This window comes from Aythya fuligula, chromosome W (assembly GCF_009819795.1).
Source record: "Aythya fuligula isolate bAytFul2 chromosome W, bAytFul2.pri, whole genome shotgun sequence".
NCBI classification, from domain to species: Eukaryota; Metazoa; Chordata; class Aves; order Anseriformes; family Anatidae; genus Aythya; species Aythya fuligula.
Window position 1 is genome coordinate 13,252,653 of NC_045594.1, and position 13,150 is coordinate 13,265,802.

Sequence of the window (13,150 nt, forward strand, 5' to 3'; positions counted from 1 at the left end):
AGAGATTAGGATGAGCAAGAGAGTAAAGGTAAGGAAAGGGGCTATGGGCTGAGTTCTGCTTGAAGGGATACTCTGAGGTCAGGTATTACTGCAGGGGATTTCTGTCAAGGTGTTGGAGCAACATTCAGGTTTTGGGATTAGGGTTACTGGTCAAAAAAGTGTAAGTGTTTTACATGACTGTTTAAAGCCAGTTTTAAAGCACCATCAATATTACATGAAACCTCTTACCTCTACAAAATCGTTAATTTCTGCTTCCCAAGCTCCTCTTCCCTCCCCCAAATCTCAGTTCTCTCTTGGCCAGGCTTCTCCTGTCATCCTCATATTGGTTATCTTATTGGGATCAGCTTTCTGATGGCTTTCATGATCTCAGAGTATCTGTCTCACTCTGCTGGCTATTCTGTTCCTGAGACAGAAGTGGTGTTGTAGTCAGTAGGGAAAAGGGCACAAAGGTCTGTAGGAGCATCCTGCACCTGCCCATCAGCTCTGCGCCTCCACAAAAGTGTACATCCTATGAAGAAGTGTTGGTTCCAGAATGATTCCTATGGATCCAGGGTAACATTTTGCAGGCCTTCATGCAGGATGTACCTCCCTTCAAGAATCTGAAAGGCAGTAGCTTCCCCTATGGAGAAAACTAAAAACAGCTATGAGGTATGAGTTTAGTCAAAATTTGAGATCTCTGACATGACAACCAGAGGTGCTGCTCTGCAGAGTGAGGGAGCTGTGGTGCCTGGGGCATGGGGGCACTCTGCAGGGCTGTGCTGGGCAGGCTGGGAGGCAGACCCAGCTCATGGAGTCACTGCCATTGCCCCAGGGCTGCAAGGAGTCACTTGCCAGGCTCCTTTGCTGGGGCTGCTGCATGCCCTGGGGCTGCAGAGCTCTCCTCTGCCTGCTCACACCAGACTGAGCACTTGAGCTCTGCTCAGTCCAGTTTTTCTGCTCAGTTTTTTTTTTTTTTTTAATGGCTTCTTTGCTAGTTCACAGGAGATGGGAATACACTGCAGCTGAGACCTATGAATTTCTACTCGCTTCTTTATTGTCTATAGCTACACAGAAAGCCTGGCTTTAAATATACATGACTTGATTAGGAAAAGTAAACAGATAAATGAACAGGTAGGAGGCTAACAATGACATTAATTAAATCGACTCCACAACATGGAGAATATATTTATTAAGAAAAATAATATCAAATTACTTTCCTAACTGTTTCTGAGATACTCGGAATGTAAAGGCACATTATATTTTCTTAAGAAATATGTATTCAAACAATTTCCTCACTGCATCCTTGAGCTCCTGGTTCCTCATGCTGTAAATGAGGGGGTTCACTGCTGGAGGTAACATGGAGTACAGAAAAGATACTGCAAGGTCCAGGGATGGGGAGGAGAATGAGGGGGGCTTCAGGTAGGCAAACATGATAGTGCTGACAAACAGGGAGACCACGGCCAGGTGAGGGAGGCACGTGGAAAAGGCTTTGTGCCGGCCCTGCTCAGAGGGCATCCTCAGCACTGCCCTGAAGATCTGCACATAGGACACCACAATAAAAAGAAAGCAACCAACAACTAAACAAGAGCTAAATGCAATAAATCCAACTTCCCTGATGTAGGCATCTGAGCAGGAGAGCTTGAGGATGTGGGGGATTTCACAGAAGAACTGGTCCAAAGCATTGCCGTGGCAGAGGGACAGGGTAAATGTAGTGGCTGTGTGCAGGACAGCATTGAGAAAGCCACTGCCCCAGGCAGCTGCTGCCATCTGGGCACAAGCTCTGCTGCCCACGAGGCTCCCGTAGTGCAGGGGCTTGCAGATGGCAACGTAGCGGTCATAGGCCATGACGGTGAGAAGGGAATACTCTGCTGTGATAAAGAAGACAAAGAGAAAGACCTGTGCAGCACATCCTTGATAGGAGATGGCCCTGGTGTCCCAGAGGGCATTGGCCATGGCTTTGGGCAGAGTGGTGGAGATGCAGCCCAGGTCGAGGAGGGCGAGGTTGAGGAGGAAGAAGTACATGGGGGTGTGGAGGCGGTGGTGGCAGGCTACGGCGCTGAGGATGAGGCCGTTGCCCAGGAGGGCAGCCAGGTAGATGCCCAGGAAGAGCGCGAAGTGCAGGAGCTGCAGCTCACGCGTGTCTGCGAATGCCAGCAGGAGGAACTCTGTGATGGAGCTGATGTTGGGCATTTTCTGACATTGAACACTGTTGTCTGTAGAGAAGGAGAAGGCAGAAAAAGTTTAGAAGACAATTCTCTGAGGAAAACCTACTGCAAGCCTTAGACCACTCTCATCTGAAGCCTCTCTCTTGCAAAAAGAGCTTTCTGTAGCTCTATCGCTTGAGTCCCAGGTGATGTTGGGTGAGACTGGCACTGCAAGCATGGGTTACTGGGGACTTTAGAGGTGTCCTTCCTTCTGTGAAGCAGTCAGAAAGCAGGAACAAGGGGGAAACTCAAGTTCAGTCCACTTATGAGATCCATGAACTTTGCAGGGTTGTTGCAAAAAACACCTCCAACCACACTGTAGAGCGAGTCAGATTTTATTATGCTTAGTAGAACAATCACACTCTTGTGTTTCCAAAGAAGGAGAGACAGCTTAAAGCAAAGAAGCCCCAACCCCAGTGCAGATGGACAGAATCCTCACCTTATCTCCAGGTACATGAGCAGGATCTCAGCTTTTCCCTCTTCGCCAAGAGTGCAGAGGCCTCATTCCAGCTGCCCACAGACAGCCATCCAGCAGCACAGACATGGTTTTAGTACAGAGATGTCTTCTCCTTGAGGTACCTGGATAACACAAGGATGCCACGAGAGAGCTGCATCCTGCGGGAGAGAAGAATGCAGCCCAGGACAATGCCCCACGGACAGAGCTGGATATTCGCAATCTGGGGTGTCCCAATACCCAATCTGCATCCCCTGCAGTGTCTGGAGGAGACTTGGACACCCAACTCTTGGCTAAAAAGGGCAGCTGGGTTATGACACTCCAAGGGGCTTCTGCCAGACTTTCTCACCTCACACTGCAACCCAGCAGGACTCTCAAAGCCTACTGCATTGCCCACTGCCCTCCCAGAAACAAGACCCAGCGGAAGACCCTTCCAGGACCTGCAGCTGCATGGCCCTGCAGCCAGACACTTACCTTGTCAAGGGCTGTGCAGGTTTCTCCTGCAGGCAGCTCTCAGCATCCTCCCACTGCCAAGTGCCTCCAAGCCCTCTCTCCTTCTCTCCTCTCCCCGTGCCAGCTGCGGTCAGAGCCCCCAGCCCTGCTGCGCTGTGCAGAGGAGCTGCTCCTGGGCACAGCTGTCTCTCTGCACCAGGATCACTTTTGAAATGAGTTTTCTCTGTCCCACGAGCCCAGCCCAGCTCAGCAGCACAGCACCAGCCCAAGGCACTGCAATCACCCCTCTGGGGGCTTTGCTGATGAGCCCACGAACCTCAGGCACTCAGAGACAATTGAAGACATCTCTCCAGAAGTCCAAGTCAGAGGCAAGTTTCCTGCAGTGTCCCCCTGAGGGCCAGCACTGACACAGCCTCCCTTGGAGCTCGTTAGAGCAGAACCCTGGAGGCAGTGAGGACAAGGAGACAAAGGCAATGTGAAGGTGACACTGATGTGTAGGAAAAGTGGATGTGTGTCACCAAGCACAAGGGCCAGGCCTTGACATCCATCCCATTTTAAGGGGGATCCTTTCCCTTCACACCTTGCTCAGGGCTCTTTGTGGGGCAGTAGGAGATGGGGATGTGCATGGCCAAGTGCAGGAGAATGGTACGACCCCTGCCTGCTTCATGGGTGGGGGCGAGGAGGCAATGAGGCCCTGGTGCTTTAACGATCAGCTGTCTCCTCATAGGCCTCAGTAACAGAGACAACAGCCATAGCCATGGACACAAAGACCTGGGTCCTGTTGAGACTTTCAGCCTTGGTAGAGCCCTTGATCCTCTCCACACCAGGCTGTCTGAGGGACTCCTAGACCTGTATGTCTTTTCCTGCTGGCTGCAGACCCTCTTCTGTGTAGTGCCACACTGGATCTCTGAGGAGTCTGATAACTCAGATCTTCTTGGTGGCCATGCTCCTCGTAAGGCAGCTTTGTGGGAAGCTGGCCTAGCTGCTGCTGAGCAGGCACCACTGCTCATATGGCATCCCTCATGGTGCCCAGACCCTCCTCCTCCTGGGCACTGCTCACTCAGCAGGGTCCCAGTCTGCCCTCATGTGTGGGGTTCCTCTTCCTCTGTTTCAGGACTGGGCACTTCTCCTTGTAAATGCCAAGAGGTTTCTGTAGGCAAAATCCTGCAGTTTCTCAAGGTTGCCCCACACTGATGCTCCATTCTGTCAGCTCTTCATGTCTACAGGAAGACAGTTCAAACTTTGCCTGTGATTGTGCTATCTCTGAGAAGACAGCAGCATCAGGAAAGTTTGGATAATACAGGAGTAACGAGTTGAATGGCACTGCAGCACAGAGCCACAGAAGAGAATGGAAAGCTGCGAGGTTCCACCTCTTCTGTGCTTCCTTCTCATGCATGCTGGCAGTTTGTCTGGAGCTGTGTCCTGAATGTTATGGGGCTGTGCAGGTCAAAATTAGAAGGGCCAAAGCCCAGCTGGAGCTCAATCTGTTTATTTATGTCAAAGACAATAGGAAACTGTTTATATAAATACTTTAAATAGAGGAGGATTACGGAGAATCATCATCCTTTATTAGATGTGGGGGAAATCTGGTAATGATCTAGAGATAAGTTAAAGGCTGAGGTACTTAATTCCTTTTTTGCCTCAGACTCTAGCAGCAAGACCAACTGTTCCCCTGGACATTTCTTCCTCCTTGTGACCAGTGCCAACCTTCCAGGGCACACATTGTGGCAAGTTCTTCTCTCCCATTGTTTCATATTACCAAATAATATGAAAGGGTTTATTACCAAATAATTACCATATTACCATATTACCAAATAATAGAATGGGTTTCATGTGCTGGGCTGGGCTGCAGTTACAGGGACAAAGACCACTGCTGGCAGTGGAGCTGTCAGACCTCCAGACTCTGCTTTTCCTCCTGATGCAGGTCTCCATAGAAGTCACCCTGGATGAAGAACAATAGGAGAATGATCATCCAAACTGAAATGCAACAACATTCAGCCTTTGAAACAAGAAAATATTTTTATTATTTGCTTTGTGAAATCTTTTCCCTGAACTATGTTATGCAAGCTCTGCAGTTAGCTGCAAAAGGCGTGAAGGCTTGAAGAAAACTATGGAGGAGATGTTTGGAATTTCTGTATTTTAATGAGTTCCATGGTGTATTGTGGTGCTGAGTCTATGAAGCTCAGGTACTGAGAGGACAATGATGCAACTGCTAGAGAAAGTAAAGTCAGAAGGAAAAGCTGAAGTGACTTGGGGTATTAATGGGCCCCTCTGAGGGCTGTTACTAACAAAGCCTCCCCAGGGACTAGTTAGGGCAGATAATCGGAGGCCATGATTGCAGACAGGCAAAGCACTGTGCTGAGAAAGGTCTTGGTTGGTTTTAGTGAAGCAGAAGAGCCAAAGCCTGACCCCAGCCACTGGAAGGGGAGATCCTGCACCCCCACATCTGGCTCAAGGCTTTTCCTGGGGTCTGTGGGCTGTGGTGGGCAGTGTGATGCCATGAGAAGAACAGTGGTATGACACCTCTGAGCTGCTGCACAGGGTTGCAAGGAATCAATGAGGCCCCATTGCAGTGAGTACAACATATCTCCTCCTAAGCTACTGCCAAGGGGAAAAACCTTCACAGCTGTTGGGCCTTCCCTCTTTATCAGCACCCTCTGCCTTCTCCTCTGCAGGCTTTCCATTGCTGTCCCACACATTGCCCTATTTTCTTGAAGTCTGGAGACACCCATCTCAGTTCAGCATCTTGCTTTCATGCCTTGCTTTCACCCATGTCTCGTCAGCCCTCACCAGCTGTTCCTTGAAACACAAAGCCAGGGTCTGATCAGAGGGTGACCTCTGGCACCACAGCATGACCCTTTGAGGGACATTTCTCCCTCCTTGTGACCAGTGCCAACCTTCCTGGAACACTTTGTGGCATTTTTTTCTCTACTGCTCTTCTCTGCTACCGCAGAAAGCTCCATCTGGTAGGAAACCACTCTTGAAGTAGGCATCCCAACCCAGCAGGCTCCTTGCGGCCTCTCAGCCAACCACACACAAGTCACCTCAGCAGCACCTTCCAAGCCAGGGGCCTGCTGCTGGCCTTGCAGCTTCTTGGCTAGACACAGCCAAGCCTTGTGCCTGCTGCTGCCCAGTCATGGACTCAAGCAGAAGGGACAGGACAACCCGTGTTGGGGCCTTCTTTCTGCCTGGGTCCTCCTGGGTGTGTAGGCAGAGGGGATCCCCCAGTCAGCATGCCAAGCAGGAGCCTTCTGCTGGCCTAGCAGGGCCACTGCCAGATGTCAGCCCAAAAGTGCAGCTCCCAGGGAGAAGTCAAGGGTGACCTGCCACCTACAGACGGAAGTGACCTCCCAGTCCCTTTGCGTGACACGTTCCTGCTGCTGCCCTATCAAGTGCAGAGACAGAAGTGACCTCACTGTCACTGCCACAGTCACAATCCTCCTGCTGGGGCAGGAGATGCTGAGGCAGAGCTCACCTCTCTCTAGTCCCTTAGGGACTAGATTTTAATTTTCTGTGTTAGAGATTAAGCAAAGTTTTAGTTGGAGTGTTTTGTGTTCTGCTTGTGGTGTCAGGGCTCTGGTTAGGGTATGGGCAAGCATTATGGTTTAGGGTGTTTTTTTTTAGGTATGGCAAGAAGTCTGGGGTTAAATAGAGCATTTTAATGTTAGTGTTAAGGGCAGAGATTAGGGTGAGCAAGAGAGTAAAGGTAAGGGAATGGAGCTCTGTGCTGAGTTTTTCTTCAGGTGATACCTTGAGTTCTGCATTACAATAGTGGATTCCTGTCAAGGTGGTTGACTAATGTCTTGGTTGAGGGATTAATGTTACTCTTGAAAATAGTGTAAGGGCCATACAAGACTGTTTGAAGTCAGTGTTACAGCAGCATCAACATTACCTCTTACCTCTTACCCTCTTCCATCTACAAAGGTAAGCTTTCGAGCTCTTCTTCACTTCTTCCCTCACCCCAATCTGACATCTCTCCTGGCCAGGCTACTCCTGACCTCCCCATAACAGTCATCTAACTGGGATCAGCTTTCTGATGGCTTTCATTATATCAGAGTACCTGTCTCAGAGTACCTGACTATTCTTTGGGAGAAAAAGTTTGTCATGATATATAATCTAATTTTTCGTAATATCTAATCTAAATCTCCCCTTGTGGCCATTTTCTTGAGTCCTATCATTACTTATCTGAGAGAAGAGGCTGACCCCTGCCTCATCACAACCTCAACAGCATGTGTTCTCACCTCGGCAATTCCAAAGGGACATAAGTGACTGGAATGTGCTGGGACTTGGTCTGTGCTTACTGAGCCTCAGTGAGTGCCACTGACTGAGCAGGTGCAGATGGTTACCAGAATGTTCTACCAGCTGGGGACAGGCTGGACAACAGTCAGTAATGAGCAATTGCACTGTGTTTAACTTGCTTTGTACATAACAATAACAATAACAGCAACTCTTATTATTTCTCTTCCCTTTCAGTCCTTTAAACTGCCCTTATCTCAACACATAAGCATTCTGGGGGGGGAGAGGGCTGATGTGAGCCAACTGCTGTGTGGTGCTGAGCTGCCCACCAGGTTAAAGCACAACATGTTTGACAACCACAGTCCAACAGCACAAATCACCCTTGTAAAAGTCATCTCCCCTGTGTTCAGAGAAGTGCAGATGGTGACAAATTCAGTCTGATTCAAACAGCACACCCCAACAGAGACCCTGCTGCCTTGGGGAGCTGTCAGCCCTGAGGCCTTGGGGACACCTCGAGGGAGCCCAAGGGCACAGAGCAAGCGATGCCATGGTCGGGTGCTGTGCTGCTGAGCTGGGCCGGGCTCCTGGGCACAAGGGGAACTCCTGGCAAGCGCTGCAGAGAGACAGCTGTGCCCAGGAGCAGCTCCTCTGCACAGTGCAGCAGGGCTTTGACCGCAGCTGGCCCGGGGAGAGGAGAGAAGGAGAGAGGGCTTGAAGTCACTGAGGAGTGCAACAACAGAGGGCAGCGTGTGGCAGGACACATCTGCAGGCTCTTGACACCGTGAGGCTCTGGCAGCAGGGCACTGCAGGTGGGGTTGCCAGAGGGGTCTTCTGCAGCTGGCACATCTGATGGCTGATAGCATCTGCCTGGGTCATTGTCTCTATTTCTACAGAAAGGAGTAGAAAACGCTTTAGAGAATGGGAAATATGACTGGATATTTCAGGAGGAAGACCAAGGCAGGTGCTACCTGAAAGGCAAGACTTTTTTTGTAGCCTGTGCTTGCAGATTCCTGCAGTGGAGGGGAGGCAGGTTTCATGGTAATGGATTGTCAGTATTGTAGTGGAGACTGAGACTCCAAGAGAATTGCAGTGTGAGATCAGTTTGTCAGCAATTAAGTTTATAAAGTTCCTACGCACACCTCAGAACAGAAACTGCACCAACATCATTTTGTGGTCCTCTCAGGTTTTATCCTAGCTGATCTTTACGAGCTGCAAGCCCCCTGATGCCCAGTGCTGGGAGACATCCCTGTTTTTGGGAGGTCTCTGCCAGCTTGAGGTGAGCACAGATCATTTGCAATGAGCAGGAGCTGCCTCGTCTGCAGGCAGAGCTGCAGCACAGGAGGGTCTGCTGAGTGTCCGTCTGTCCCTCCCTGGCCTTGCCTCCCCTGGCAGCAGCACGCTGGCATTCCTCCTGGCTTCTCCAGCTGGCCGTGCTGCTGCTGGTCTTGTTTGCAGGCTGGCTGGGGATGGGGGTTTCACATGCCTGTGGGGTGAGCCCTCGGTGTGCTTGGGGGAAGGGAAGTACGGGGACAGGGTGAGGGATGTGGAGATGTGCACTTTGAGCCTGGATTCCTCTGCTCTCAGCAGTGTCTTTGTTCTTTTCAATCAAACATGTGAGTACAACTTTCGTGCAGCTCTCACAGGGCAGCTGAGACCATACTTGATGGACGGACTGGCTGTCCTCCCTGAAGAACACTGTGCACTAAAGTGACAGTCTCTTTTTCTCTGATAATGATCTACAAGGATTCCCTTTGAGTCCAGCAGAAATAACCAGGGTTTGTGACTTGGAAACACTCCTCAGGAGTGGTGGGACAGCTGAAACAAAAAACTCAAAAAACAAAAATTTAAAATAAAATTAAAAAAAAGCCTCCACAACTCTGCTTTGCAGTTTGGTGAACTGGGAGCAACACCGGGGAAAACCTCTTTGAGATCAGGAGGGAAGTGAAACTGACATTTCCTCATGTTCCTCTTCACCTCTTGCTGTAGGACAGGACTGATTCCTGCACTGCCCACAGTAGAGCCCCCTGTTCCAACAGACACCGTCAGGCAGAATGAATCAGGATGCATGAAAGGGATCTGCCAAATGTCTGCCAGAAAGTGCACAATAAAAGTGATGATTTTAAATGAGAAATGGAATTAATTTTCCTCTGATGCATTTCTTGTACTTTATTATTCTCATCCTCTTCGTTGTTCAGGACCACATCCCGAAAAATCAGATGTCCAACAGAAGCACCATCACTGAATTCCTCCTGCTGGCATTCGCAGACACGCGTGAGCTGCAGCTCCTGCACTTCACACTCTTCCTGGGCATCTACCTGGCTGCCCTCCTGGGCAACGGCCTCATCCTCAGCGCTGTAGCCTGCCACCACCGCCTCCACACCCCCATGTACTTCTTCCTCCTCAACCTCGCCCTACTCGACCTGGGCTGCATCTCCACCACTCTACCCAAAACCATGGTCAATGCCCTCTGGGACACCAGGGCCATCTCCTATCAAGGATGTGCTGCCCAGGTCTTTTTCTTTCTCTTCTTCATATCAGCAGAGTATTATAACCTTACTATCATGGCCTACGACCGCTACGTTGCCATCTGCAAGCCCCTGCACTATGGGAGCCTCCTGAGCAGCAGAGCTTGTGCCCAGATGGCAGCAGCTGCCTGGGGCAGTGGCTTTCTCAATGCTGCCCTGCACACGGCCACTACATTTTCCCTACCCCTCTGCCAAGGCAATGCTGTGGACCAGTTCTTTTGCGAAGTCCCCCACATCCTCAAGCTCTCCTGCTCACATGCCTACCTCAGGGAAGTTGGGGCACTTGTGTTTAGTGTTTCTTTAGTCTTTGGTTGTTTTGTTTTCATAGTGCTGTCCTATGTGCAGATCTTCAGGGCAGTGCTGAGGATGCCCTCTGAGCAGGGCCGGCACAAAGCCTTTTCCACGTGCCTCCCTCATCTGGCTGTGGTCTCCCTCTTCATTAGCACTGGCATATTTTCCTACCTGAAGCCCCCCTCCATTTCCTCTCCATCCCTGGACCTGGTCGTTGCACTTCTGTACTCGGTGGTGCCTCCAGCCCTGAACCCCCTCATCTACAGCATGAGGAACCAGGAGCTCAAGAAAGCAGTGAGGAAACTGTTTCCATACATGCTTCTTAAGCATCCATGATGTGTTCAGAAGATGTATTCTTAATAATGTGCAAATATTTTGATTCACATTATATCATATCTTTTTTATCATTACTGGTGTTTTCATAACATTATCATTAATAAGAATCCCAAGAGAAATCAAAGAGTATTTGGGAAAATGACACAATTTTTTACATTATTTTTCTCTGTTAGTATTTGAACAATATTTCATTTTGTTTTTTATAATCTCATTCTTACCATTCAGAATGTTACATCTTTTGTAAGGTTGACCACATCATCTAACATACATACAGAACCAGGCTTCCTTGGTAGATAAAGACAAATAAAGATACTATCAGAAATTCATTGGTCTCAGTATCCCTCTCTTCCCAAATCCTCTGGAGCTGGGGGAGCAGCCCCAGCATGCAGGAGGGGCTCAGGACCAAGAGCCCAGCTGCCACAGGTAGAAGCAGTGCATTTGGATTCGACCTTGTGGATCTAGGTGACAGTCCTCTCGTCTCTATAGCAGGGCCACCACAAAGCCTTTTCCACGTGCCTCCCTCACCTGACCATGGTGTCCGTCTCCCTCAGGCCTGTCATGGTTGCCTGCCTGAAGCCCTCCTCCATCCCCTCCCCATCCCTGGACCTGGTGGTGGCAGTTCTGTACTCAGTGGTCCCTCCAGCAGAGCATGTCCTCATCTGTAGCATGAGGACCCAGGAGCTCAAGCATGCCTTGTGGAAATTGATGACTAGATGTGTCTTGGATACAAGAATTTTTTGATCTGCTTCTGCACGTGTCTTATAATGCAAATAATTGGCTTAATACCAGTATACCTGTTTTGTTTTGTTTTGTTTGTGGTTGTGTTTGTGCATATTCTTATTACATTAATTCAGCTAATAAGCACCCATTAAAATGATATGGAAGTACCTGTTGAATATAGCTCATAGACTCTGTGCATGTGAAGCCAGGCTCTCTGTGAATTTAACCTTAATGGAGTTAAAATTCAACTGTCATTTTGTCTGACATCTGTCCTCTGAGACCAGACCTGGCTGTGCAGGGGCAGTGCCTGTGCTCAGGGGTGCAGAGGAAAAGAGTCCCATCCCAGCAGCACGGCCAGGGAGCACCAGCGCTTGGGGCATGCAGAGCTGCTCTCTTGCCACTGCCGCCCTGTCCTGCTGAGCCCTGCTGGTGGGGTCAGGCCCGGCTGCTCCTCTCACTTGGTGCCAGTGCTGCTGTGGGGCTGTGCTGGGACTGCAGGCAGGGACAGGCAGTGGGCACGGCAGTGGCACAGCTGGCCTCCACTGCAGCACTTCCCTCCTAAGGGGGGATCTCCTCCAAGGTGGACTGAGCAGAGCTCAAGTGCTCAATCTGCTGGGAGCAGGCAGAGGAGAGCCCTGCAGCCCCAGGGCACGCAGCAGCCCTAGCAAAGGAGCCTGTCCAGTGATTCCTTGCAGCCCTGGGGCAATGGCAGTGACCCCCTGAGCTGGGTCTGCCTCCCAGCCTGCCCAGCACACCTCTGCAGATTGCTCCTGTGCCACAGGCACCACAGCCCCCTCACTCTGCAGAGCAGCACTGCCAGCTGGGGCTGGGGCTGGGGCTGGGGCACTGGGGCTTGGAGGCCACTTCTCCTGAGTGTCTTCTAAGCCAGTTACAGGCTCACGGCTTCTGGATACGAACAGGATCTTCATTGTGCACAAGGAGCTGACAGTCCGCCAACATGGAATGGTGCTAGAACATTGCCTGCAAGGTTCCTCCTTCCCTAGCATCTCCCGGGACTGGCACGGAACTGGTTCCTGAGTGTCAGAGAGGCTGGGAGCCCAGCAGGTGTGCCATGAGCTTGGAGGATCACAACCAGATCATTTCTACCTGGGCAGGTCCTGGCCCAAAAAGGGGATGTTTTGTAGGTGTGGAATTATAAGCTCAGTGGTGCATCAGAAACACTAAGTCCAGCCAGAAGTGAATGGCTGTTAAATGGCCTGTGAGGTGACTGCTTTCTGAAGTAGCTGACAGGTCACCCTTGACTCCTGGCTGGGATCTGTGCCTTTAGGCTCACATCTGCCAGTGTCCATGGTAGGGCAGCAGAAGGCACTTGCTGTGCATGTCATTTCTGAGATTGGCTCTTCCTAAGTAGCTGGTAGGCCCCATAGTGAAAGAGGTCTTGGGTAGGGGTTGTCATGTCAGAGGTGTCAGCTTTTGCCTGAAGTCATCCTTTAGGACTGCTTTCAGTTTTCTACACAGAGCGGGCCACTGCCTCCAAGATGCTTGGGGCAAACTGAACCATGCATGAGGGTTTGGAAAAAGATAGCCTGGGTGCACAGAAGCCATTCTGTATCCAGAAGTTGGAGGCAGGAAACAAAATTTTAGGGTGGTACAAGAACTGCTGGGCGTATTGTGCAGGGTTCACCTACAGCCTTTGTGTTCTTTTCCATCCTGACTTAGGTGCCACGTCAGTCTCAAGAAAGGAGTAGCCAACAGATATGAGAAAGATACTCTGAGATCATGAAAGCCATCAGAAAGCTGCCCCTAGGAAGATGACTGATATGGGAAAGACAGGAGAAGCCTGGCCAGGAGAGATGTGAGATTTGAGAGAGGGAAAAGGAGTTTAGCCAGCAGAAATTAATGATTTCTGTGAGATTAGAACATTCAGGCAATGTTGATTCTGCTGTAACGCTGGCTTAAAACAGTCATGTAAAGCCCTTCCCCTATTTTAA

General features: G+C 50.2%; 2 protein-coding genes across 2 annotated transcripts; one reads left to right on the forward strand and one right to left on the reverse strand.

Moving 5' to 3' along the window:
* Positions 1–1,233: 1,233 nt before the first annotated feature.
* LOC116501336 (olfactory receptor 14C36-like) lies at positions 1,234–2,169 on the reverse strand. Its single transcript, XM_032206851.1, has one exon. The coding sequence runs from the start codon at positions 2,167–2,169 to the stop codon at positions 1,234–1,236; it is 936 nt and encodes a 311-aa protein (XP_032062742.1).
* Positions 2,170–9,542: 7,373 nt separating this feature from the next.
* LOC116501337 (olfactory receptor 14C36-like) lies at positions 9,543–10,478 on the forward strand. The gene has a single exon (XM_032206852.1). It carries the CDS (start codon positions 9,543–9,545, stop codon positions 10,476–10,478), a length of 936 nt encoding a protein of 311 aa, XP_032062743.1.
* The last annotated feature ends 2,672 nt before the right edge of the window (positions 10,479–13,150 follow it).

Excerpts from the sequence above, each read along its gene's own strand:
- LOC116501336 (XM_032206851.1), bottom strand. The coding sequence starts at position 2,169 with ATGCCCAACATCAGCTCCATCACAGAGTTCCTCCTGCTGGCATTCGCA.
- LOC116501337 (XM_032206852.1), top strand. The coding sequence starts at position 9,543 with ATGTCCAACAGAAGCACCATCACTGAATTCCTCCTGCTGGCATTCGCA.